Source organism: Sebastes fasciatus, chromosome 16, assembly GCF_043250625.1.
Source record: "Sebastes fasciatus isolate fSebFas1 chromosome 16, fSebFas1.pri, whole genome shotgun sequence".
Lineage (NCBI taxonomy): Eukaryota > Metazoa > Chordata > Actinopteri > Perciformes > Sebastidae > Sebastes > Sebastes fasciatus.
The window spans coordinates 25,029,997-25,053,986 of NC_133810.1; the positions used below are offsets into that span (position 1 = coordinate 25,029,997).

General features: G+C 40.4%; 3 protein-coding genes across 5 annotated transcripts; 2 read left to right on the plus strand and 1 right to left on the minus strand.

Moving 5' to 3' along the window:
* Positions 1-1,023: 1,023 nt before the first annotated feature.
* Positions 1,024-4,383, minus strand: c16h11orf54 (chromosome 16 C11orf54 homolog). The gene is made up of 8 exons (XM_074612133.1): positions 4,223-4,383; positions 4,033-4,131; positions 3,012-3,085; positions 2,810-2,911; positions 2,191-2,367; positions 1,758-1,907; positions 1,557-1,673; positions 1,024-1,436 (listed from the first exon to the last, which is right to left on the minus strand). The coding sequence occupies exons 1-8, from the start codon at positions 4,287-4,289 to the stop codon at positions 1,263-1,265; spliced, it is 960 nt and encodes a 319-aa protein (XP_074468234.1). The 5' UTR covers positions 4,290-4,383; the 3' UTR covers positions 1,024-1,262.
* Positions 4,384-4,903: 520 nt separating this feature from the next.
* LOC141753442 (uncharacterized) lies at positions 4,904-10,244 on the plus strand. 2 transcript variants are annotated; one of them, XM_074612132.1, is made up of 6 exons: positions 4,966-5,307; positions 5,893-6,181; positions 6,286-6,395; positions 6,745-6,787; positions 6,870-8,204; positions 8,400-10,244. In XM_074612132.1, the coding sequence occupies exons 1-6, from the start codon at positions 5,114-5,116 to the stop codon at positions 10,143-10,145; spliced, it is 3,717 nt and encodes a 1,238-aa protein (XP_074468233.1). In that variant the 5' UTR covers positions 4,966-5,113; the 3' UTR covers positions 10,146-10,244. The 2 variants fall into 2 exon arrangements, with proteins under 2 accessions (XP_074468232.1, XP_074468233.1); XM_074612131.1 differs by having other exon boundaries at positions 4,904-5,307; positions 6,870-10,244.
* A 3,236-nt stretch (positions 10,245-13,480) lies between these two features.
* On the plus strand, positions 13,481-22,740 carry aspa (aspartoacylase). Of its 2 annotated transcripts, none has more exons than XM_074612135.1 (6): positions 13,481-14,007; positions 16,816-17,011; positions 19,452-19,569; positions 19,700-19,807; positions 21,287-21,396; positions 21,568-22,740. In XM_074612135.1, exons 1-6 carry the CDS (start codon positions 13,766-13,768, stop codon positions 21,757-21,759), a joined length of 966 nt encoding a protein of 321 aa, XP_074468236.1. In that variant the 5' UTR covers positions 13,481-13,765; the 3' UTR covers positions 21,760-22,740. The 2 variants fall into 2 exon arrangements, with proteins under 2 accessions (XP_074468236.1, XP_074468237.1); XM_074612136.1 differs by having other exon boundaries at positions 19,476-19,569.
* The last annotated feature ends 1,250 nt before the right edge of the window (positions 22,741-23,990 follow it).

Genomic DNA, 23,990 nt, shown 5'->3' on the forward strand with positions numbered 1-23,990 from the left:
CAATAACCAGGATCCAAAGGTCAGATTGGTGTTCATCATAACAATGACAACATGTAATATTACTGCTGCTAGCCCAATTAAAGCTGCTTTAATATAACTGTACCACAATTCATTGGTTTGTTTTCTATAACCTATTGTAATTTCCTAAAGCTAGTTTTCATTTTTTCATATTTTGACACAATGCATAAGAATTAGGGCAGCAGAGTGATAAACTGTGGACTTGTGAACTGCATATCTCTGTATCATTGTCCTCATATTGTATTCATTTATTATTTTTATCTGATATAAAACCTGTGCGTCTGAAATAAAGTTAAACCGAAAACTCATTTTTGGGAGGAATTGTGCTAAAGGGGAACAAAAGTAACAGATGGGCTTTATAATGCTTTCTCAACAAAAGCGAACTGGAAGTCAAAATGATGAACAAAAAAAATATTTATTTTATTACATAAATATGTTCCACCACTGTGTTTTTGTGTTAATTCTACTCTGGGAAAACTTAATTTGTAATAATGTCCAGTGTTTAAACTCAATTTGTGGCTTCTCATAAACATGTGAAACATACAAGTTGAGTTTAACTTTAAACCCAGGATGAGGGTTACACTTATACAAATGTAGCCTCTGTTGAATATATTTTTATTCACCTGATGGCTATGTAATTACCAGCACAAGCGTTTTAAGTTCTGGCTGATTAGCCCTCTGCTATAACACCTCAGCAAATTTAACTGTGAGATATACTGTATGAGGGAGATATCAACCAAGCACTGTCCTAAAAAGAGACCTAATTTAGCAAATAAATGAGAACAACTGTGTGTTGAAAATTATTGCCCTAGATTTCTCTCTGTGCAAACCTTATATAGGCGTTGATGTCTGCTGTGGTCTGTCTTGCACAATGTTTTATCATGATGGCGTTGGCAGGCAATTATGTAGTTCAAGGTCTCAAATTTACTATTCATTGGCTATTGTGAGGTAATGAATGAGTGTTGCACGCTTCTACTGCATCCAGTGAACAAACAGCCAAGACGATCCAAATTAAACGCTGTTTTATTACATGAAATGTAGTGATTTAGTTTAGAAGAAATGCATAAGAATCTTAAGAGATGTGATTTAAGAGTAAACATTTACAGAAATGTTGCATTTTCCGTTGGAAAATGTAAGTTTCTGTGCAGTTTTAGGACACATACAGTAGAACCTAACATAATCACACACTGCTTTATAATAAAAGATGCTATGCTGCAAACATGATTCATTCATTCAGTCATCTTTCAATCCCGTCCAACTACATGCGTCTCTTTGGGCCTGTCGATGCGGTAGACTAACTCTGCTGGCATGAAGTAGCCCAGGTACTCCACACTGTCGGGGGTGGTGTCTATGTAGTAATGGCCGCCTTCTCCGTGGTGGCTGAAGCAATGGGTGTGCTCCACGCGCAGGTCCAAACCCTGCAGCAAATACATGAACGGAAACATTACAGAGCAGCCTACTCTACAAATGCACTGCTGATTGGTGCTCATTTTATGTCATCTGCCTCATTGAGATGAGAGCATGTTTGTTTTACTCACAGGGTCTCTGGACACCAGCACTGACTGGCAGATGAGCGGGGCGCTGACCTCAAAGTGCTTGAGCCAGCTGTTGACCTCGTCGTTGCTGTTGAGGGGACACGCCGAGAACTCTCTCGGCTGTTGATGAGCATATAGAAGGAAATAAATCAATGCATGTACAGTAACTGTCAGTAATCAATCTGTGTCATGTCCAGCATTTACCATGATGTGGATTTTAGCTTTCCCCTTCTGGATGATGAAGGTGCCTCCCAGAGCCAGGCTTTTATCGGGGTAGTGACCTTCAAGAGTGTTCCTCAACGCCGTCACAAGACTGTGGCTACCTGTTCTCTTCTTGGCCCGCACCTCTAAGACCTGGAGAGGACCACAGGTGAAGAGGGCATGACAGCTCAGCTTGTGCAGTCACTCTCCTTTTGTTAATGTTTATCCATGGGAGCACATATGCGATGGGGCTGAAGTTCACGCACAACAACTTCAGCACGGTTATTAACTTGCACATAATTGTGTCGAAGTTAACCAGAGATGTTCATTATTTGTCAAATGACAATGCATTTGTTGAAGCCAATGCATGCACCATCGTTTTTTCTCAGAGACAAAAAGCTACAGATCTCGTTTGATCAGATAAGACACACGTTACCTTTCCGGACTTCCCTTCACAAGCGTACAGATTGCCCAGCAGACCGAAGTTGCAGTCAGAGAATTTGCTGCTGTATTTTTCTTGCAGACACTGGCCGTCGGCTGGGTTGATGGAGGCGAAGTAGCTGCCGTTCACAGCGGGCCTTCCCTCCGCTTCGGTCAGAACCAAAGGCATCAGCTGTGGACGAGAACATTTAGTCCATCAGCTTCTGTGTCACAAAACCAACTTTCCCCAGGTGCTTTTTTTTCATTCTATTTTTTTCCATTGTGTAACTGTGCTAGTAACTCCTGCCAGAATCAAGTCAGTTGCTTCACTTCAGAACAACTCGCTTGCCAGATGTGCAGCTTTTCGATAGATACACTCCAAAAAATTCAGAAAGCAACCCCACAAGCACCCAAAGTTTATCTTTTTCAATCCAATATTTACGTCTGTAGTCAGACATACGGGTAAAAAAATGTACATGAAAACAAAACTATCTGACATAAGACCTTACTGGTACCAGTTTTTATTCTATTTTTGTCTTCCACTCCAGGGGAAAGAACTGAATAGCTGCACCTTTCAGACCCTAAGTGAAGGTATTTTAGCCTGAATCTGTGGTGTGATGTAAAAAATTATCAACCTCTGCATTCATTCCCACTATTCTGCAGGGAGCGGCTGCTGCACCGAGGATGAAGGCTCCTGGCAGCTCCAGCTCCTTTGATACGGTGTTCATGTTGTATTCCTGGGAGGAGTAGGAGGAGGAGAGACAACAATATAATAATCCCATTCACTACAGACCATTGATCATTATCTCCATGCAGTATTTTTTTAATTAAACCTACCTTGTGCTTCTGAACCAAGGGGACCAGGTACGGCACACCGCCAACATCAGTGATGCGAGGCTTTCCACACAGACCTACAGTGTGAGAATGGAGGTGACATTAAAGGGGCAGTAGGTAGAATATTTTTGACATCATTGGGCAAAAATTCATCATTTTACAGCTAAACAGTGCACTACAAGATGTTTCTGAAAGCATCTGAGGTGAGAAATACGCATTACAGTAACAGAATACTGATTCATACGCAAATCTATAAATCAGTATTTCAATAGACAATCTGCATCTGAACACTGGTGTCCCGCCCACTGCTTGACCAAGACTTGCGCACACACTGATTGGTCCATCTCGCTGTCAATCAACACATCAATAGACCATTTCAAACTTGACGACATAAACATTCTTAATGGGTCCCTTTGTATTTCCTGTTGTACAGTTTGTTAATGCAGTAGCTGACAGGAAGTAAACTTGGACCAAAGCTGTTGCCCTAGCAACGGAGTGGCAATGAAAAGGTCTATAGGTCTGCTATCATGCTTGCTGAATACCTCTGTTATTTACTGGTTATGATGCTTTTTGTAAATAATGCACATTCTAGGAGATGACCTCTGACCCCTATGAAATCAGAGAGGTCAGTGACGTGGTTTTGATTTGAGTAAAACCTGAAAAAAAATGTACTTTGACCTCATAGATGACACTGATTAGTTGGATTGCTGTTCTTACTGAGCTGTCACATTTGACAACTTCACTATTCTGATAAAAAGCATTTTGAGAAAAAAAAATCTAAGCGAGTCTAGCTATAATCCATCATATGTCTTTAATATAACCTCAAATAAATCTACATTTTCAAATAGGCCTGGTTATTCTGAAGAAGAACATGTGCAATACATCAATATTTGAAGAGAGACTTTGAGATGCAGTTGTTGGCCTGGGGGTGTCACACTGTGTAAATACACATTTAGGACATATGCATGAGGGAAACATGTAAACTGTGTACACTGTGGAGGAATGCAGTCTGATTTGCTCTTACCTTTGACAGGAAAGTGGAAGGGCTCTTTGGTGAGATCTGGGCATTCCACAACACTCACTTGAACTTCAGCAAAGTTGGCCTGCAGCCCTGCCTGTAATACTGCAACCAGTAATACATCTGTATTACTCTCTCTTTCTGAACATCCTGTTTCATAAACATGCCTACATACCAAAGCTGAAGAAGTCCTTACCACCACGCAGCTCTTCTAAATCTGGGGCGTGCAGCTGAACCTTCTCAGTTTTGCTGATATCTGCCATAACTGTAGCTCCTTGAAGGTTTAGAGTACCAGCAGAAAAGGTACAAGCACATAAGTACACACTGTATGGTTGAAGTTCAACCAAAGAGTAAATACAATCAAGATAGTTACTATCCCAGAAAGTGTTTGCTAGCCTTGCAGACTGCCTAAATTTAAATAAATGTATTTTGTTCATGGGTAGTACTGTGACAAATCAGTTTTCAGGAGGTTAAGTAGATACACACGCCCAATACAAACAACTAATGTAGCTATATATCGTATAGGCTAATATTTCAATTTATTTGAACAATGTAATTGTTATTAAATTGTTCGAATAGATGAAATATCATTATATTCTTATTTAAATAAAAAAAAAAAAAAAAATATCATAACACATTATACATAGTGGTGCTATGCTGATGTCCACGTTTTTCTGAGAAAAAAAAACGTATTACAACTCGTATTTTCTGTGGGAATCGAGTGGCGGAGTCGAAAACGGAAGTAGAAAGAGTGAAACCTCTTGATTCTTCTAGAGAATTCCGCTTCCTCTTTGGTGATTGGTCAGATGATTCTGCTTCCTCTTTGCTGATTGGTCAGATGACTTTGCGTCACGTTCATGGCGCTAAAACACTTCCGGGTGGACGCAGACCCACATGTGGAGAGTTTGCTCTTTTTTCAGAGTTGTTTTGATTCAGCAACACGTTGTTTTATGACGTTAGCGAGATGTTTAGATAATAATCATCATTATGCATCTAAAACGGACCTTTAACCGGATACAACTAACACATTTATAGCATCTATTCCTCGCCAATGAAGACTGATCGCTATCTTTAGCTAAACTACACCATGACCGAAGTGCGTAATTCTCTAACTAGGACTCAATTCGATGCCATTGCCGAAGTTGTATCAGCGGAGTCATTCCACATTGTCCTGGAAACAAACCCTCCAGACTATGTGGAGAAGATATCCCACTATCTGGAGTCATGTGTGGGACAGAGCGGACAGGAGAACGTATCTAATGGACCTGCTGAAGCAGACAGGTAAAGGTGTACCTCACTGTCACAATGATGATACAGATTCTTCCATAACAGCAGCCTGAAACATGCACCAATCTGACTTTCTTCTTCTTCAAAGGTCTTTTTATTAATTGTCAATAATCATTAGAACAGTCACTATAAAGGGAAAGTTAATTTTTTGTTATTCTGAACAACACTCACCAGTGACACAACACATCAATCAATCATACCTGACAACAACAACATACACACAGACAGCCAAAGCTGGCCACACAGGACCTAACTGATTCTCAATCATGGATACATAAAATTCAAATTGTAGAAAAGACAACACAGAGAGAGTATCCACAAATAAGTCTTGAAATAAGAAGAAGAAGAAGAAGAGAAAAAAATAAAAATAATAATTAAAAAAATAAAAATAAATATATATATATATATATAAACATACATATACATATACACATATATATACATATACACACACATATACATACACACACATACATACTTATACATACATATAAATAAAAATAGAAAGAAAAAAATAATAATAATAATAATAATCAATAACCGATCTGACTTTCTACATGTATAATTGTGTGTCTGCAGTGACTCAGGAGACAGCCTGTTCATAACTCAGAAGCCAGTACCTGAGGCTGAGAGATCAGGGAGACAACGCACCTACAGCTCAAGGTCAAAGCCCGTATCTCCCAGGGATCTAGAGGAAAGTGAAGAAGACACTTCATCGTCCACTTCCCATGATGAGGAATCCAAAACTGACAAAAAGAGGAGGAGAATAAAGAAATACAAACTGCCAACATACAATTTCCCTTTCCTCGCAGAGCGGAAGTTAAAGCTCAGAAGCACTGGGTTACCTGACCAGAACAAAAACCTTCTTGTAAGGATTAACCAACATTTGTTTGCTGGCTGTTGTTGTATAACTTTAACAAATTATCTGAAAATGTAATTTAGTGTAGTATTAAGTCTTTCCTTTTTTTACAGAATTATACGATGGGAGGCTTCTTTAAATGTGTCAGAGAGCTCAGGCTGGAGCCAAAGTCATCTTTACCAACAGTTGACACGGATGGGGAGGACATTTCTCCATTATCAGAGTAAGTCATTTTTTTTTCTAAAGTAGCCTAGATCCACCATCACTCAGTAACAGACTAATCTAAGATAAACTGGTCACATACAGTTCAATGATTTACTTAAATAAAACAATCATTTAGAAGTGTTTCAGTCTGTTTTTTGTATGCGAGCGTGCATATGCGAGGCCGCATGGTACACCGACCCGGATTGATTTATACGTGTAAGAAGTTACAAACAGTCCCTTTAACACATTGGCATTTTTTTTACTGTTCACGTTTGTACTGTGTTATTATCAGCCTGTCGGTCACCTGTAAAGCACTTTGTATCACACTAACCTGATCTGATTGATTGATAACATCTATTCTGTTATAGAGAAGACGAAGACAGGTCAGAAGTTGAAGACATCAAAGTGGTGGTAAGCAGGCTGTGCAAATCCTGCATCTCATTGCACTTTTTCTGTTTGTGAACTTGGCTATAACCTGTGTGTCATCTTACAGGAGAGGAAACAGTTAGTGGAAATTCTGTCACCGTCAAAAGCAAAGAGACAACAAACCCGGAGCACCTCGTTAAATCAGCAGAGGAAGAGGAAAGCCAGTAATGCCGGACAAAAAACAACACGAGGAAGACAGACGAAGGCGTTACATAAAGACACAGTTAAGGCATCCGCATCGAAGGTCGTAGCATTGTCTTCAGTTACAGAGAGCTCTGATGAGGGAGAATCTTCCTGTAGAGCTCCGGTCCAGAGCGAGAGGAAGGATCAACACGCAACAAGAGACGGAAACTTTCTGGCCCAAACTGAAACACCAAAGAGAAAGGGATGCCTCGTCCGAGGAGACGCTCTTTCTCTGCGAAAAGCAAGTGAGGAAGATAGTGATGCTACAGTTTGTGAGCTACCAAATTGGCAATCCACACAAAACGGCAGAGAAGCATCAACACCCGTAACAGAGCCTCAGACTGACGCAGGCAATGAAACCGAGGAAAAGAAGAAGAAAGACAAAGAACATCATGAAAGTGTAGAAGAAGAGGTCGTAGCAGTGTCTGCAGTTACAGAGAGCTCTGATGACGGAGAGTCTTCCTGTAGAGCTCTGGTCCAGAGCGAGAGGAAGGATCAACACGCAACGAGTGACGGAAACTTTCTGGCCCAAACTGAAACACCAAAGAGAAAGGGATGCCTCGTCCGAGGAGGCGCTCTTTCTCTGCGAAAAGCAAGTGAGGAAGACAGTGATGCTACAGTTTGTGAGCTACCGAGAAGGCAATCCACACAAAACGGCAGAGAAGCAGCAACACCCGTAACAGAGCCTCAGACTGATGTGGGCAATGAAACAGAAGAAAAGAGGAAGAAAGACAAAGAACATCATGAAAGTGTAGAAGCAGAGGTCGTAGCAGTGTCTTCAGTTACAGAGTGCTCTGATAACGGAGAGTCTTCCTGTAGAGCTCTGGTCCAGAGAGAGAGGAAGGATCAACACGCAACGAGTGACGGAAACTTTCTGGCCCAAACTGAAACACCAAAGAGAAAGGGATGCCTCGTCCGACGAGACACTCTTTCTCTGCGAAAAGCAAGTGAGGAAGACAGTGATGCTACAGTTTGTGAGCTACCGAGAAAGCAATCCACACAAAACGGCAGAGAAGCATCAACACCCGTAACAGAGCCTCAGACTGATGCAGCCAATGAAACCAAGGAGAAGATGGGGAAAAAGAAGAAGAAAGACAAAGAACATCATGAAAGTGTAGAAGCAGAGGTCGTAGCAGTGGCTTCAGTTACAGAGTGCTCTGAAAACGGAGAGTCTTCCTGTAGAGCTCTGGTCCAGAGGGAGAGGAAGGATCAACACGCAACGAGTGATGGAAACTTTCTGGCCCAAACTGAAACACCAAAGAGAAAGGGATGCCTCGTCCGAGGAGGCGCTCTTTCTCTGCGAAAAGCAAGTGAGGAAGACAGTGATGCTACAGTTTGTGAGCTACCGAGAAGGCAATCCACACAAAACGGCAGAGAAGCAGCAACACCCGTAACAGAGCCTCAGACTGATGCGGGCAATGAAACCAAGGAAAGGAAAAGGAAAAAGAAGAAGAAAGAAAAAGAACATCATGAAAGTGTAGAAGAAGGAAAGGGCCAGAGTCAAGAAGAGCCTGATAACGTACTGAGACAGGAGGAGGGAGACATTCCCGATTCAAAACAAAAGAAAAAGAAGAGAAAAAAGGATAAGTCCGCAACAGAAAGTGTTGGACAGGAAGTGGATGGAAGCTTAGAGTCTGACGTGAGAGTGGAGGATTCAAACATGGAGGATGGTGGCAAGGAGAAGAAGAAGAAGAAGAAGAAGAAGAGGAAAAGAAGTGGCGAGGATGTTGAGCAGTTACAGTCCGGCGCAGCTGTTGCCGGACCTCTAAATGACGATGCTGAGATACAGAAGAAGAAAAAGAAAAAAAGGAAAAAAGAAGAGATGATTGTAATCACAGAGGAACGTGAAGAAGAGGAGGCAGCGAATAGGACTTTAGGTTCGCCGCAGATGTCAACAGAACAATTTGAGGAATCAGGTAATTGTTTAGAAAATGCTGCAGCTTCTCAAGAAACATTAGACTCCCGTTATGTCAAAAGGAAAAAGAACAAAAAGAAGCGACAGTCGTCCTCTAACGACGCTACTCAAGATGGAGAAGAGGGTAAAGATGTGAGCGTTTGTCTTGATGATTCTGTAACCTGGGCTAAAGGGACGTCACTGAAACAGAAGAAGAAGAAAACTATCTTTGAGTGGGTAAACGGCTCTAACACTCCTGATGAAAATGAAAAAGTAGATAATACCCCGGAAGGGTTTGAAGACCAAAATGCTGAACTGGTGACTAAGAAAAAGAAGAAGAAGAGAAAGAGTGAAATATTTAGCAGGGCTATATCCGAAGACAAGGTGGTGCAAAGTGATGATTCAGTGTCTGTGCGGGAAAAGAAAAAGGAAAGGACCTCATCCTTCCTCGTTGCTGACGCGGAGGAAAACGACGCTCGGGCACATGGGGAGGCAGAAAAACCTGACGTCAGCGCTGGTGATTTGGAGGAACTTAATGACGGGGTCATGAAAAAGAAAAAGAAAAAAAAGATGTCGGTAGCGCAGGACAGCGTGGAAAAAGATCGCGAGCAGGATTTTGAGGAATCAAAGAAGAGTGCTTTGCCTGAAATCACTGACGCAAGGGTGAAAAAGCAAAAAAAACGCACAGGAAGTGGAAGTGAGGAGGAAAGATTGGATGCTGACGCGGGACTTTCTCCCACTGAGGAGGCTGTGGTGTTAAAAAAGAAGAAGAAGAAGAAGAAAAAGTGTAAAGACGAGCAAGAGGGTCCACCAACTGCCTCTGAAGATGTTGAATCAGTAGCACTGAATTCCTTTAGCTCAGTTTCACACAAGAAGAAAGGTGAACACGGTCGCAGTGCTGAAATATCTCATGATAGCAGCACTACTTCTGACAGAGCGAGCAAGGAAACACTGAACGCGGTTGAACTTGGACATCAGGCGTTAAATGATTTGAGAGACAAGAAAAAGAAGAAGAAAAGGAAATCCACTGATAATGTTTCGCTTGAGGGGAACTCGTTGACGGAGTCTGCTGAGTTAAAGTCCAGAGAGATCAAAAAGAAGGGAAAAAAAGAAAGAAATAAGCAATCAACTGTCCCCAGTATCATATCAGAGACTTCACTTTCAAAATTTGAAATGTCGTCTTCAGACAATATTATGAAAATCAAGCACAAGAAGGTCAAGCGGAGTCTTCATAATCCAAGTGAGGAATTCCTCTCAGATTGTTAGTATGAACTCGCTGATTGGATGAGTTGTCGATCGGCAGACAAAGGGAGAATTTGATCAGTAGAGGAATTCTCAAACATCACCTGAACACAGAAAATAACTGTTGTAACTGCACCATTTTGCCTTCTATCGTTTTAGATGGGACAGTGTTAAAGTGGAAATGTGACAATTATGTTTTTTTCCTTTTTTTTTTAATGATTTTTGTTTTGTATCAAAGCATTTTACTGACACAGGTCTCGACCTTTTTGGTGTTGAGACAAACTGGAAAAATAACAACACCATTGTTTTCAAAATAAAAGCTTCTGAATATGGACATTAGAATATTTGGAGGAAAAATGGCACAAGTTTGAATATTAAAACTACTTTAAATGACTGTTTGTGATCACTCTTGAATGTGAAACAAAACCCCAGAAATTACTTGAATCTGTTTTTTTTATGCTTTTAATTTAACCGTATCGTCAACCAACCTGACTGGTACAAATGTGAACACCTAGCCTGCCACCTAATGGCCGTGTGGCCCATTTACTGTCTGACAGTCTTACCTGATCCTTGCCTTGTTTTCAGTATGTTGCCCTGCCTTTAGTAGAAATTATATTTATTTTTATTTGATGATTTGAAATAATTGGTTAAAATTCTCATTTATTATTTTATGTGAGGCCGCACTGTTGTACAAACAAAACCTGACAACCCCTACACTTGTGCCTGTTCTGTTTATGGTGCTCAAGATTCAAATGGTTCATGATGATCAGAATCAGAAACCGTTCATTGCCAAGTAGGTTACTTTGCATATACAAGGAATGTGTCTGTGATTTGGTCCATAACAATAAACACAATGCAAAAGCCAAGAGACATTAATACAAATGGTAACGAAAAAACAACTGTCAAATGAATGTAGTGAAGTAAAAAGTACAATATTTTGTCTGCGATGTAGTGGAGTATCAAATGGAAATACTCAAACAAATGCAAATGAATAAATGTGTTTAGTTACTTTAACCATATCCTTACTTGTAATTTCAAAATCAGCTGTAAATGGCGTGATTTGTGCTGCAGATTTATATCGATATTATAATAATGTTTTTAATGTGACATCCCTCTCCCATTATTGATCCAGAGGTTGCCCTTATTGATAGAACAGTACAGCGCACATGTATCAGACCCATCCTCAGAGAGCAGACAGTAACTATAAGGTTAGCAGGAGTAGAGTAGGAGGTTTAATGGGAGGATGACACCTGATACTCAGCTGATAAATTAATAAGCATCTGAAGAGTATCCTCTGTCACCCCAATCCTCACTCCAAAAATATACAATAGAGCAGGGTTCTCAAACGTTTTGGTGCCAGGGACCCCCTACAGGGGAGAACATTTTCCAAGGTACCAATCTTGATCGTAACACCGATTAAGCATAATGCTAACTACCAATTATACTCTTAGATGCCATTGGAACTATTTGTAAATGTGGGAAATTTGCGATGTTATTGAATGTTAATACCACTTATATACCTTTAAACAAAGGGTAATTTTCAACTTGCATTTGGACTCAACTTGACAGCATTTCAAGTAATTGATCTTAAAATCTTTCAGTAAATGAACAGTAGCATGATTGGCATAGTCCTAATAAATCCAAATCTTTAAACTTACCAGTCTAAAGCTGACTTTCAGTCAGTGCTTCAACTTCAAAATAGTGAACTTATTTCTGTGTGTCACAATCATATCAGAGTTGCTATTGGACTAAAGCTAATGTGTGTGGGAGTAATGGACACAATATGCTTGTTTTATTGGCACAATGGTCCCCATCTGCAGACTCTTTAATGATACTGCACTTTTATTGCAAATGATCTGCTAGTCTGAGTGACTATCAGTGTTTGTTATAGTTGTAACAGGGCACCGTAGGTCAGAACCACTCATGGGGTTAATTGGTAATATAGTGCTATTGCTTTAGGTAAAACATTTTCAAGAGTGCTTTTACAAGAAAGAAGGTTCATACTCTGGAATTGAATTTGTCATTATGTTTTGTGTCTTTGGCAGACTAACATGCTACATTTTTTACATTTTGCAAAGGTCAGATGTGTCCAAGTTTTAAAAAAATCATCCGACTTGTCTTCCTATTTATCTGCATTTGTGGATGCTATAAATTTAATAAGAGGAATCATTCAATAACCTCCAGGTTATAAGTAGGGCTGTCAAAGTTAATGTGATAATAACGCGTTAATGCAAATTTGTTTTAATGCCACCAATTTCTTTAACGCAACTTGCAAGTTTTAGGTTTAGTGGGCTCAGTTTAAAGATAGAGTGAAGATACTGGTATCATATGAAACTAGAAAACCTAAGGAAAGCATTGGTACCAAACATGTCATACTAGCTTGTTGTGTAGGAGCCTAAATAACACTCCAAACTTACGCAAAATTTTGGTGAGGGAAAACTGGCATGACCATTTTCAAAGTGGTCCCTTGACCTCTGACCTCAAGATATGTGAATGAAAATGGGTTCTATGGGTACCCACGAGTCTCCCCTTTACAGACATGTCCACTTTATGATAATCATATGCAGTTTGGGGCAAGTCATAATCAAGTCAGCACACTGACACACTAACAGCTGTTGTTGCCTGTTGGGCTTGACTTTGTTATGGTTTGAGCACATTTTTTATGCTAAATGCAGTACCTGTGAGGGTTTCTGGACAAGATTTGTCATTGTTTTGTGTTAATTGATTTCCAATAATAAATATATACATACATTTGCATAAAGCAGCATATTTGCCCACTCCCATGTTGATAAGAGTATTAAATACTTGACAAATCGCCCTTTAAGGTACATTTTGTTCAGATAAAAACATGTAAGATTAATTTGCAATTAATCGCGATTAAATATTTTAATCGATTTACAGCCCTAGTTATAGGTAATTCATGCTTCACTGAAAACTTTCAATACATACTGTGGAGTGGACTTTTGTTTATTTTTTATTTTTTTTTGTTTATTTATTTTGCACAATTTAAGACTATACAACATAACAAAAAACAAAATAAATGACTAATATACAGTGCAGGAAGAGGCAAAAAAACAAACACTGGGCTTATCTGAAGCCTCCATCTAGAGACAAGATTAATATAAAGAAATAATATGACTACATAACTTTGTGGAAAGAATAAAAAAAGTATTTTCAGTCCTCAATTTCCTGTGATGTAAATTTTCTTCCCCCTGGCATTTTGTAGGCTATTTCAGGTCAAATTGTTTTATTTTGAAGGCCATAACAGGAAGTAACGTATCCCGACAAGTCTAGCTTTAAAGACCTGTTAAATACTGAAATATGGATGTTTTGATTATATTTTATTTTGGAAGAACATCACCGGAAACGAGTTTTCTCCCGTGTGTGTGTCAGTGAGAAAGTAAACAAAGAGAGGAACCTTGTTTAAACTGGACTTTCGCCTGCAAACACGTCGAGATGTCGCGCACAACTCAGCGCAGTTTACGCACAGTGACCGGCCACAACAAGCCCGCGGTGCACGTTACGTAAGCGCGCAGCCACAGCAGGCGTTTAAAAACAGCGAGGCTGCGGAGCTCCAGCTGGAACTTTTCCTCTCCGCTCCGACACCAGCAGACTCTGCTCTCTTTACAGTACCCAGAAAGACCATGTCCTCTTACAACAACAGCGCGCGTCTCAACGAGGCCAGGAAAGTGGCTATTTTCGGGGGGACGCACGGCAACGAGATGTCCGGCGTGACGCTCGTCAACCTGTGGGTGAAGAACAGTGCCGAGGTTCAGAGGAAAGGGGTCGAAACCAAACCGTTCATCACCAACCCGAAGGCGGTGGAGAAGTGCGCCAGATACGTGGACACGGATCTGAACCGAGCCTTCACACCGGAGAATCTCAGGTAAACACCTCGCACCTCGGTGGAGAGCTGTCACGCACAGTGGCGCTGCTGCTGCTGCTGCTGCTGCTGGAGCTGGAGCTGGATGTTGATGGTGTTGTTCCTGTCTGTCTGCTCTCATGCTACATGTGAATGGAAACTTTAGACCCGTGCGTGATTTGACTGATTAGGTTTTGAGCTCAATCTGATTTAAAAAAAAAAAAAAAGACACCCATACTGTAAAGTGTGACATGTTTTGCGATTGAAATGACTAAAATCATCAATGGAGGATGTAATGACAGCAACATTATTGACATGATTAACTACATGTGTGTGTCAAATGAGGGGAATATATATATATATATGAGATCTGGTTCACACAATAGAATGAAAAACAATAACAATACAGCATGGACACATTAACAATGAAGAAAAGGGTAATACTATGTTATTATTATTATTAGGATTAAAAACTACAATAGTCACGTGGACATTTCCATGGTGTGTTTACCATCAGACATGTCCTCCTCCTTCTCTCTGGGTCTCGGACTGTCAGCAGGGAAAACGTGAGCGAAACGTGACCGAGCTGCAAATGAATTAAGACCATTTTTTTGTAGGGCTATTCGTCCCTCTTCTTCTTGTGCACTGTGGCGGAAGATGAAGTCTTACGCAAACGCTGGCTCATATAGTCCGCGTGCATGAATACACACAGCAGCACTATTTACTAATGTGGTTGAATAACAGCATCCACTATTCATAAATCACTATAGGAATCCTATATAATAATAACATTCCCAAAGGTTATTGTAGTGTGTCTGGGGGAGTTTGTAATATCTGTAGTATTATTACTGTAATATTTCTATATCTTGGCCTTATATTATGGGAATATTGTCATCTGTGCTTTTGGATATAGTGAGTGTATGACATTATTATTACAGAATTATTATGATGTATGCCATATTTTACTTGTAGTTTCTTTGTGATGTTTTCAAGTTATGTATAAAATATTTTACTGTGGATCACTGAAATGATAATCATAATATTAATAATAATAAACTGCATTTATATAGCACTTTTCAAAACAAAGTTACAAAGGTTACATTACATGGTAAAAAAGCTCAGATCATACTGTATGGGTGTTGGCGCTGCAACGATTAATCGATTAGTTGTCAACTATTAAATTAATCACCAACTATTTTTGATAAATCGATTAATTGCTTTGAGTCATTTTTTAAGAAAAACAAAAGTCAAAATTCTCTGATTCCAGCTTCTTAAATATGATTATTATTCTGGTTTCTTTCCTCCTCTATGACAGTAAACTGAATATCTTTAAGTTGTGGACAAAACGAGACATTTGAGGATGTCATCTTGGCCTTTGGGAAACACTGATCCACATTTTTCTGACATTTCATAGACAAAACAACTAGTCGATTAATCGAGAGAATAATCAACATTAGGGCTGACCCGAATGCTTCAAAGTTTCAACTGTTGCCATGGTAATCAACTTCAAAATCAGTATTCAAATGTTTTTTTTTCCTTTTTTTATATATAAGTATGTAATAGTAATGTATAAATCCCCAAATAGCCCATGAAATAAGGAATAATCCCACAACATTATTCTTATTCACCATTAATTATTATGAGTTATTCTCAGACGATATCGGTGTTTATGTGTAGAGGTGCATGTGTGTACAGTAGTGCGGCAGCAGCGCTGTCCCAAAGCTTGGAATACCTTTGAATATTTATCACCGAAGCTTCAAAGATCAAAAAATGGTATTCGGGACGGCCCTAATCGACATATCAATGGACAATGAAAATAATGGTGAGTTGCAGCCCTAATGGGTGGAGTTACTGTTACTGCCTCATCCTGCACATTTTGAATGACCTTTAATGATCTTCTCAACGCTCACGCTTGAAGGCAACATATAAGAAGATTAACCACTCGGCGACTCTTTCTAAAAACAGCTCATGGATTCCTCTTCTTTGCCTTAAATAGACTGACAACTCTGCTTTTCCTCATATTTACTGCCTCTCAGTTGAGTCCACTTCATCAGCTGTAGTTCACACACACACACACACACACACACACACACACACACACTGTGCTTGTATACAGACAATAGCAGATATACACTGAAAATGGGGACTAAAGAGCAGATGTGAGGGAGGCGAGACAATAATGCACAGCAGAGGTGCTGTTCTACAGTAGTTTGGAGAATGTCCCAGACCAGTGGTTATTCTGCTTTAAAAGAGCTAGGAGAGAAAAAGGGTTTCGCTGTCATTCACTGCTCAGAGCGTGTAGAATGTCTGTCTGTGGGAGGGGTGGGGGGGGGCAAGTTTATCCTGGGGAGTCGGCACAAAACAATCCTCTCATGGGTTCTTAAGGCTCGGAGAAAGTGGCTTAAATTTCTTCTTAACGCTCATAAAAGGGGGCCACTGTCCTGCTGAATCAAGCTTTTGTGTTCCAGTGTAGACTTGATGACTACTGTAATTTTTTGCATTACAGGTTAGGTGGAAGTTATCAAGGCATAATTTGCAGTTATTAATGTTTTCCTATTATCCACGTGTGAAGAATACAAACCATACGTTCAACACAGAAACAGGACGTTCTTGCCTTTCTGCTTTTGCTCTCAGTTACTGTGTTAACTTGTTAAACGTAGAGATTTTTCCACTATGGCCGACAGTTAGAAAGTGTCACAGAGCATGAAGGACAAGTAGACACCCTTGTGTAAATCATTAACTCCATAGATAAGTGTCCCTTCAGCAGAATTGCCTGATAAGCTGTGAATGTGTTGGCTTCTTTCTCATGCTTTGTGTGTGTGTGTCCTCCAGCGCCCCGGGCGGAGACGACCTGCCCTACGAGGTGCAGAGAGCCCAGGAGATCAACCAGATCTTCGGACCCAAAGGAAGCCCAGAGGCCTACGACGTGGTCTTTGACCTCCACAACACGACGTCCAACATGGGCTGCACCCTGATCCTGGAGAGCTCCAAAGACCACTTCAATCTGCAGATGATGAACTACATCAAGGTGACGACCTTGAAGAGGACACTTTTACACTTTACGGCACAAACACACCTCTGTAGGAGCATCATTCAATCTGCAACATTGACATTTAACCCCAGAGAAATGTTCCATAAATATGTTTTATGGCACAGTATGCAGTATGATTTTTAGACTAACTTGTGAATGGAAGAAAGGTATGACTGGGGGTCTTTGCTCATTTCTATCTTCCACATCTTTGTGTGCTTAAAAGTCAATGTTTTACTCTGAGGTCTCTTTGGAGAGGTTCAGTTAACCTATGGAGATAATATAACCATCAGTTTGCCTTTAAGTGTTAAACAACCTCATTTAAAGGATCAACCATCCGAGTACACCAGCTTTTTTTCTTTGGTCATTCATTATCTGTGCCTGAGAAAATGCCTTCTCCATTTGTTTCATATACAACCGTAAAAGATGGTACATATAAGTATTTTAACCACCGTAAATCAACATTTGTTTAAGCACGTTAGAATAACAACTTTAAAGCTGCAGTCAGTAACTTTAAGCAAATATGATGATGATGAAAAAATCATGTTCCTCTGCCTCCTCCTAGTATTCCTAATAGCAAGATTTCAACGTGCCCGAAAACAACCAATAGGAGCCTAGCAGTCTCTAACTCAGCTGTCAATCACTGCTCGAGAAACTCACAAACTCCGGTCAAACTAGGCAACGCTGATTAAATATGAATTAAAAAAGTTTGCTCCGGCCGGTAGGCAGTGCTTGGTTTAGGCTTGACTGTTTTCAACATTGCGGCTGGTTCACAAACTTTCAAATTTCACAGCTAAACAGTACATTACAAGATGTTTCTGAAAACATTTGAGGCAAGAAATAGGCATTACAGTAACATAATATCGAATTTTATTTGATCAGCGCTGCCTAATTTGACTGTTTGATCGGAGTTCGCGAGTTTCGCGAGCGGTGATTGAGACTGCTCGCCACTGATTGGTTGTTTTTGTTCAGGCGTTGCAGAAACCTAGTTTGAGAGTATGAAAACACAAACCTTACTTTGCTGACATTACATTAGCTTGTTTACCAGTTTGGAATATATTGAACTGGGTCTGTTAGAGGCTCTAAGGCCCTGTTCAGACCTGGTATTACCAAGCGTCCTGGGTGATGGGATCACAAGTGGACAGCTCTAAATACAGGTGTGAACGCACTCAAGATGCATTGAGACCTGATCGCTCAGACAACAGTCAGAGGTGGTCTGGGCCACATTTGGCCACATTCTTGTGTACGCCAATGTGTACCGCCTACTCAACTGACGTCCCGCTGGGATCCGCGGGGTCTCACTGCGCTCCTCATGTGAATACAAATAGACAGCAGCATGGAAACGGCTTTTGTGCTCTACTGTCTTCTGTCAGTACAACTGTATTTTATTAAAATATATCTTATCTCTAGGTTACATATCTACAGACTATCAGACGAGGCAAGGGAAGTGCATTATTATCATACTGTCGGAGATGCGTCTGTTTTTTACTCTCGCCAGCTCGCTCGCTCTCATCCCCGGTTCTCTGAAGCACGGAGGTCCCCGGGGACCGCCGGTACAATAACCTTTTATTTTGATGTTAATAAAATGTACCTGAATTTACAAAAATGTAGGATATTACTACTGACATTCCTGTAATATTACGTCACAACATCTGCTGTATTAGCCATTTGTTTACTACATGTTTATTTGCATATAGAGCGAGGATGTGAGATCCGAACACAAGTGGTCACTTGAGACGCATGTGGAGACGCATTCTAATGCCAGGTGTGAACAGACGTACTTAAAGCTGTCCACTTGTGATCGGATCACTCATGACGCATGTTAATTCCAGGTCTGAACAGGGCCATAGATCGCGTTCCTCAACACAAAACAAAGGCATGCAGAGCAACACCATGCAGGGAGGAAAAGAGCAGCCAAAAGTAATACACTCTTTATGACTGTAAGCAAAAAAGGTCATGAGAAATATGCTTTTAACTTTAGGTAACACAAAATGTGACACAGAGAACTTCAAATGTCGACTCAGCTCCTCCACTGACTCGGTGGCCTCTGTCAAAACAAGTAAAAACAAACATCTGCTGTTATTTGAACCACAGCTTAAACTCGGTAGATCACAGTTGAACTTTGAACGTTGAACTATCCTTTAGTCTAATGATGAAGGCCCACAATCTTAATTATGGAGACAAATCACAGGGCTGTTTGAGCTGAAAATCAGAACCAGAAACTGTTTATTGCCAAGTAGTTTACACTCACATTGTCATCGTGTTTGTCTGCTTGTTATTGCACGTGTCACATTTGCTCCGATGTGAGTCGGTGCAGATTTAATTTTCCGATCTGTCGAGCAGAGCCTTAAAGCTCAAGGTCACTGCAGGTCTGCCTAGACAGTCTGCGGATGTGTAGCGCCGCGTGACAGTGTTAACCAAGGTGTGTTTTTCTCTGCAGCTGAGACTTGACTCTGTGTTGCAGAAAGCCATCGCTCCAGCCAGCTGTCTCGTTCTGCTGAATGAACATCCTCTTTTGAAATATTCCACTTCACGCTCCGTCGCCAAGCACCCTGTTGGTGAGTTTCTCAAGTCCAGCCAAATAAATTGCTCTGGGGGACAGAGGACAAGATGTTCCCCAACAAGATTTCCACTCAGCTGTGTAGTTTAACATCTGCAAAAATGTGTCATCTGATTGTTTCATTGCAGGTCTGGAAGTGGGTCCTCAGCCTCAGGGTGTTCTGAGGAGTAACATCTTTGATGCCATGAGGGTAATACTGAAACATGCCCTGGACTTCATTGAGCTGTTTAATGAAGGTAGGGCAGCCGTAACACACCACATTTATATGGCATTTAATAACAGGTCATACGAGTTTAAAGGACTATGCCAAAGCAGTTCAAACATGAATCTTAAAGTTTGCAGGAAAACTATTAAAGTGTCTGACTTAGGGACAACTAATCTTATGATTCATATGTGTTATGTAATAGAAAAATAAGCCAGCCTTCCCGTTTGTCAGCATCATCTTGACGAGAAACATTTTGTGACAAAACGCCCATGGGTGCGAGCCTGATTCATCCAGATGTACCTCCACCCAGATCTCTAAATTTATCTGCATCTGGCTCGTCACGCCACCCGCTCGGCCCAATCTTCTCCTTCCCCGAGGCACAGAATGGCATTTGCAATGTTTAGGACGCAAGGCAGCCCCTTTTCCTTCCTCTTTTACGTAAACAAGCGCCCCGTGCCAAGTGCGAGTTGCAGTCTGTTGGTTTCCCCTGCACCGGCCTGCCGTTGAATGGCCTGCTTGTTGTTAGAGTCTGGCTGCCAATGGTGTGGTAATCTTCTGTCGCGGGGCCGCACTGGTGCTGATGAATGCCCCGGCACGGTGATGAATCGCTGTTCCTGCTCACGCTTTGAGGCCGAGCAGCATGAAGAAACAACAGAGATTGAGTTGTTGTTACAGTTTGAAATACAATCATTTAGATTCAGTGAGAATCCTGTGTGAACATTTGTCCCTCTTGCTCTGCGCTGCCACTTGCATATCAATACAGCTTAGTGGTTTTACGCTTAGAGGTAAAGCAGTTCATTTGAGCACTTACTTACTTTAATGTCCAAGCTCTGCCAAAAACCGCTGTACATCCTGTTTAGTTCCAGAGATTGAATAAAGGCCACTTTGGCACCTTCCAGCTTCTTGTTCAACAGACTTTACCAGAGTACTATATGGAGCTATATACCCTCTGTGGAGCAGTAGGGATAGGAATCCATTGCTGATACGTTTGAAAATTCAGGCCTTCACTTATTTCAGGACCTGCAAAAATATCTGATAATATGATAATATCCCTGGGAGCGCATTCTTTTTTTTATTTTCAATTATGCTCTGCCTTGAAAGCCTGCAGAGTTCCATGGACAGGGAATGTAGGAACCCGTCCTTTGTTTCCTCTTTGAATCAGTTGATCACTGAGAAAAGTGTATTTTTAGCTGGAATCACATCTGCCAAAATGTTGATCATTTGCATTTTAAGTTGTTCTTTTTTCCCCCTTTCTCTTCTTTTCTTAGATTGTTTTATTCTCCCGTACTCAGCATTATCCTAATTTTTGTATTTCTTATATTAGTTTGGAAATTTACTTTTTCAGATTTTTTTTCCATGTCTTATTTCTTCTCCTGTTGTTGGAAAATAATTGTGTTTTTATACATTATTCAGTCACATTTTTCATTAGTGTCCTCAGTAGTTTTTGGACTACAGGAATTTCTAGGTTGCTTACAATATTGAGGATGTTTTTTTCCTGTGTGTTGTTCAGGCATGGAGTTCTCTCCCTGTACGGTGGAAGTCTTCCGGGTCTCGGAGAGGATCGACTACCCCAGGGATGCCAATGGAAACATCATTGCCATGGTGCACCCCAATCTGCAGGTAAAAATTTAGAATAGTCTGAATTACGGCTGACCTTTTGAACCTGCAAATATGTAAAGTTATTATGAAAGAGGAAATGAGACCTCTTTGGTCAAAGTGAGAATGTATTATTTCAGTTTGAGCAGCATACTCACGTTACTTTCCCCCCGTGGTGATTGCTTGTTGTTTCAGGACTGCGACTGGGAACCGCTGAACCCCGGTGACCCTATGTTCCAAACGTTTGACGGAAAGACCATCCGCTACCAAGGCTCGGGCACCGTCTACCCCACTTTTATTAATGAGGCGGCCTATTATGAAAAACAACAGGCGTTTGTAACCACCAGGCGGGAAACTTTGGCAGCGAGTGCCATCAGAAAAGTATGAGAACTGGTTTCGTACTGCGGCTAACAGCGATCATGAATATGTGTTAGCCACCACAGCATCAACCTGTGTATAGATTTTGCACTTTGTTCTGTTAGTAAATGACAGACTTTCCTCACATAATGACTAGATACCATCTTTTACACACTGATTTGTAGTTTTCTATGCATTCTCTATCAGAAAATCTATTAACTATGCAAAGAACATGTGTGGAGGCTTTGCAAAGAGTCACTGTGAAAAAAGTCTTTAAATCAGAAGACTGCTATATTGCTGTGGTAAGTATTTATGATACTGTTGTTATTTAAAAACACATATTTACATTAAATCAACTAAGTTTTTATAATATTAAAGGCCAGGCCTAATCATTGATGATTTATGAATCATTACACAACACTCTTTAAGTTTCCTACTACTGCTCAGGACGGCCATTTTGGGTCATAACCTGCAACTTTTGACCCAAAACTGTAGTTGTTTGTCCTCTTCTATATATATTTGTAACATCTTTGGGAGGGTGTTTGTGGCCTTTGATACTACCTACCTGTAACTCCAGTGGTTGCATCTGTGGTGCTGTCCTATCGTTGCCTTAATAGAGATTTCCGAAAAAAAAAATTGCACAACAAATTTGGAGTGGATTATATGCGTTGGATAACAAGATATTATTTTGATAAGAAATGGTAAATGTTCAGTTCCTCTAAACAAATGGGATGCAGTTTAAAGCCTGTTTTATAATAATATATTTGTGTCTATTTTGATATACTTGTACTGTATGTAAGTGATGTATAGGACTCGTTGAATCGTGGAAAGCATATGTACTTTTTAATATTTTTTACGTCTTCGTTGTGTCAAAGTGTATCGCTGTGGTCTTACCGTAATTCATTTTTCAATCAGCAATATTTTTGGTAGCACCATTTATATGATTAGTAACATTTACTGTACTTGAAGTCCTGTGGAAATGATCCAATCAATAAATGTAGTACTATGCTATACTGTACTATCTTATTGTTTGTAGATGCACCGTTCACACTGCGTTGCTTTGACTGGTCATGCTTGTTCTGTCATGTAGGGCACTGGTTCTCAAAGTAGGGGTCCAGACCTCCACTAAGGGTCGCCAAAGCTTCATGGGGGGTCGCCAGGCCTTCTTGATTTTAAAGGGGTGTAAGACAACTTATTTAAAAAATATACAGTTGGTCTATATCACAGTATTTCAATCATTTCTGTTAAGAAAACTAAATGAAATTGTTATTTTTAAAGCTTGAAGTATTCTTTAAGATATAAACAGGAAAAGGGCACGGTGAAGAGCTGAACACAAGCTATGTTCACGGAGCCTTCCCTCTCTACTAAACAGCCTTGTCCTGCATTAACTTAAAAAAAAACAACTGAAATATTATATATTATATATATTATTACTAATACATTATTACTTATACATTATTGCATTTGTCATATACTGTACATACAGCTACGTACATGAAATTTGACCTGCATTTTAAGAGCAGTGGGCTGCTGTGAAGTGCACCTTTGGGTTTAGTGTCTCGCTAAAGGATACTTTGACATGCAGACAGTAAGGAGCCGGGGATCAAACCGCCAACCTTGTGGTTAAAGGACGACCCGCTCTACCCACTGAGCCCCAAAAGTGTGCAGTTAAACCAACCAAAGAGCTAATAGAACAATAGCCAAGCATCAGGGAGAAGAAAACACTGAATTTGCCAAGCAAAAGAAGCCTATTAAGTATGAAAAGTTCCTAAGAAATTACAGGAAAACTCATCTATGATGACATATTCACAGGATATAATCTGCTCAAAATCCAAATCACTAATTTTACACAAACTTCCTGCAGTTATTGTGTTCACTATTTGGGTTAATTGTACAGTTTATGAGTTGTTCTGTACTGTTATTGTTATACATTGAATATCATATGAATTATCCATAAAATATGTCTCAGTCAGGGGTCTTCAGTTTACTCAATGATAGAAAATGTTTCCCCTAAGGAAAAGGTTGGTAGCCACTGATGTAGGGCAGCACCTGCAGCCACAAGAGGGCATCACATACCCACTGATAGAAGTCCTCTTCATGATGCACTCTGCTGCAGCATAGATCATTCAGACTGTCAGAACTGGATCTTTGGCTCGTTAGCCTGTCACCGCTGCAGTGCATGTCAATACATCATAGCCAGCATGCAGTCATTCAAGGAACTGACCCTGTAATGTCCTTGTCCCAGAACCATAGACCTCAGA